Genomic DNA, 3,733 nt, shown 5'->3' on the forward strand with positions numbered 1-3,733 from the left:
TATCAGATCAAATGAAAATGCCATCGAAACTTTTCTGAAGACAGTCAATTCCCTTCAGAGATACATTCATATAAAACACCCGCGCCATGTTATGATTTTGAAACGTGCAGTGCTCATGTTTATTCAACGAAGTCAAACGCCACAAATAAATCAATGTATGGGAAACTGGTAATGTATATCGAAATATCGGAAATGTGTTTAAAAATCATATCACCGTCATTTAAAAAAATATTGAATTATTGTCCAGCCCTAGGTTCAAGTATAAACAAGCGAAATGTCTCTATAAAACTGTGCTTTTAGGTTTGGGTAGGTTGTCACCAATTCCAATAATTCCAGCACTAGAATATGAAAATACTTAAAATTATGTTTAACAAAACAAATAAGATGTTCATGAACCATAATAAACCTTTGCTTAATGTACATGAGCCAAAAATGATTTAGACAGAACAGAATACTGTATGAACCACACTCTACAAAATAAATAAAAAACAAAACCTCTTTTGTTCCCTACCTGCTCCCTTTTTGTATAACATCACAGATTTGTGGCATTCTGCAAATATTATTCTATAACATTTGTTTTGGATATGATTCACAGTCCTATTTTGTGGCGAATTTGCTGTTGCACAGATCTACAAAAGTCCAACGGACGAATAAATGTTTTACTGTTAACCTCTAATAAATGTAAAGCATTAATCCTAAATAAATACTTATTCTCTCACAAAAGTTGTCTGTCGAACTTTAAAGCATTCGACATGATAACTGTATTCCACCAAAACAAAAGCATATTCGCAACTTTCATTAAAAGTACCGATTTGTAGAAGGAAAACTATGAAAACCTGCCAAAAACGCGGCTGACATCATATTTCCAGAGAAAAGCACATTTCTTGTAAAGGTGCGATCACATGCATCATTGTTGGGCAAATTTTCTTGGGCGAAAATCCAGTCATTTCAATAGGAATCCACATGATTGGGAATTTCACACAAGTTGCGAAAGATTTCCTCACACAGATTTCACAACATATTCGCCACACTGACCAACAGAAAACTGCTTGGTTTGAAAGTGACTTCTAATAGCTGTGCTTCATACATCGCTACACTATTGAAAATAACCTTTTGTTCACGAAATTTTGCTGAAATTTCACCAATGTGACCACACCTTTAAGGCCCTTTCACACAGAACGCGGCAAGCGGTGGAATCGTCGCGCAGCTGCCGCTTTCTCTTGTAGTGGAAGCGTTTTGTGCAGTTGAGGCGGTGGTCACGTTGCGGTCTCAGAGCGGACGTTGCCATAGTTACAATTGTCAACATCACCTTTGTATTTACTAAAAACTAAGTAAAACATGACGGAAACTTGTGTTTGTGTCATTCTGCCATTAATTGTTGTCATTATTTACCTTTTTTCGTTTGGCACAAGTGAAGTTGTTTTTGATGAATTGCTTAAAGAGCGTACCTGTGAGGTCACTATTGAAGTAAAAATTTGAATGAAATATAATTTTATTTATGTCTCTGTATAAGATTTTAGATGGATCACACAGTTCTGGCAAATCTATTACACTTAAAACAATCTTCTCCTCTATTTTTCCAATAGGCAGTTCAGTTAAATGTTCTATGATTGGTTATTAGTAATCTGTACACTGATTGGTTGAAACCAACGCGGCTGCCGCTCACAAAAAGATAAAATATTTTTATCTTTGGCGGCGCCTGCCACGAATCGCCGTGCCCATGGAAGCGGCAGGATTTTGGGTGCACGAGCACCGCTTGCGCTCCGCCTCCGCGCTGCTAGCGAAACCGCCAGCGTTTTGCCGCTTTCCGCATGTCTCCCATTGAGAATGAACTAGACACTAGCGACTGCCGCGTACCGTGTGAAAGGGCCTTTACACTACAGCAAAACTATTGATGAATGAAGCACATTATTGCAACATCCAATCTTCAAATCCAAGCTTTGTATTAGCATTACTGCAAAACATTCATATAATCAATACGAATATGTGTATTAGGCATGGCATCCCAATACTAAATAGTTTCTGGACTTACCACGTTGCTCTGAAAAGACCTGCAAAATGTAAAACACTGAATCTGAGCAACAACAAATTTACCGCATATTTCTGTGGGGAGATCGGATCAACCTACGTAACTGATCACCTGACCTCCATATATGTAAACTGTTTTAAGAACGCGCCACTCAACAAAAAGTGCAATTTATTACCATATCCCACTACAGTCTGTTCAGTAGTGCTTCTCCTGCAAATAATCTTTCATTTTGTTTGGTAAAGGCAGTTTCTGAATCAAATCTATCCGCGTGTACTGTCGGATGACAAAGCGGCAAAGATATTGCAGCGAACGCACTTGCATGAACCGCGACACGGGATTGGTCAGCCGAACGGGGTACATGGCAGACCCCGGCAGACGGGATCTGGAGTAACAGAACGCGCCGTTTTCAGAGTCTTTTATAGAGTGCTCGATGAGATCTACGATGGAAGTGTGACCTTCTACGTCGGGCTGCTCGTAAAAGCTGAATCTGCCGTTCGAGTGTTCGATCCTGGTGTGAAGCGTCTTTCCCTGTGACCGAAAGCTCAGGCTGAGGAGATAGCGATCGTCTGAACTGTCCCTCACCAAAAAAGAGCCGTCTGGAAGGTTGATGAGCTTCTCCTCAGCCTCCCATCGAGTTATAGGTCCCCAGTACCAACCCTGCTTGGCCAGTTTTTTAAGTTCCTCTGTAAGGCTTGTTACAACCATGGGTCCGCTGCTTTGGAAAGAATCATAAAAAGAGCCATCTGGAAGGTTGATGAGCTTCTCCTCGGCCTCCCATCGAGTTATAGGTCCCCAGTACCAACCCTGCTTGGCCAGTTTTTTAAGTTCCTCTGTAAGGCTTGTTACAACCATGGGTCCGCTGCTTTGGAAAGAATCATACACCCTGCTAACACCGGGAGCGGAATTAGGGTCAAAGTTCAGGTGGTGCCTCACTCTCTCGACAACATGAGAGTCTGCACCACTGAACCCGGAGAGGGTCCTTGAAATATCGTTGCTGGAAAGAGGTGACAGGGAGGGAGAAAATAAAGGTGTGTCGGCTCTGGAGTTGGAATAGATAAGACCCCTATTCTTCAGCTGAGATTGTGTAGAGCCTTTTGAAGCTGCTCTGAAACTGCCATTTGGACCTTCAGCCCGTTGGCCACCATTGCAGGGCTCCAGGCAAAAAAATTGAGTAAGGAGCCATTGGCTCCTATAAGAAAAAAATATATATTTTTTAGGTTCCACAGAATAAACGTGTTTTATTTATTTTATTTTTTATTTTTTACATTTTAACATTTCAGTCAAACTGTTATGTGTTTATGTCTAATCTTTTCTTGACTTTATCAGCATTTTAATCCATCTTGTAGATGACCTGGGAACTAAGGTTCACTTAAAGTGGGAACTAAATGTTTTTTCCAACTATTGAAATATACAGTCACAAAGAATTGTTCATTACACAGAATCTGTACCAATATCGTGGACCATAAGCATCACTTGGCCACTGAGTGTAGTTTGTAGTTTGGGCTCCTCCTCAATGCATCCTGTAATTGTTGTCATACACTCTTAAAAATAAATGTGAAGAACCTTTTTTGTCTAAATGGTTTCATAAAGAACCTTTAACATCTGAAGAACCTTTACGTTTCACAAAAGGTCCTTTGTTGCGAAAGAAGATTATAAAAAGTTGAGAAAGAGATGGTTCTTTAAAGAACCTTTGACTGAATGGTT

The 3,733-nt window shown here is 40.1% G+C and overlaps 1 protein-coding gene across 1 annotated transcript; it reads right to left on the minus strand.

Annotated features, from left to right (window-relative positions):
• Positions 1-196: 196 nt before the first annotated feature.
• LOC107657790 (suppressor of cytokine signaling 6-like) lies at positions 197-2,881 on the minus strand. The gene has a single exon (XM_016446035.1). It carries the CDS (start codon positions 2,879-2,881, stop codon positions 2,225-2,227), a length of 657 nt encoding a protein of 218 aa, XP_016301521.1. The 3' UTR covers positions 197-2,224.
• Between the last annotated feature and the right edge of the window lie 852 nt (positions 2,882-3,733).

Source organism: Sinocyclocheilus anshuiensis, unplaced genomic scaffold (genome assembly GCF_001515605.1).
Source record: "Sinocyclocheilus anshuiensis isolate Anshui unplaced genomic scaffold, SAMN03320099.WGS_v1.1 scaffold7, whole genome shotgun sequence".
Classification (NCBI taxonomy): domain Eukaryota; kingdom Metazoa; phylum Chordata; class Actinopteri; order Cypriniformes; family Cyprinidae; genus Sinocyclocheilus; species Sinocyclocheilus anshuiensis.

Excerpts from the sequence above, each read along its gene's own strand:
- LOC107657790 (XM_016446035.1), bottom strand. The coding sequence starts at position 2,881 with ATGGTTGTAACAAGCCTTACAGAGGAACTTAAAAAACTGGCCAAGCAG.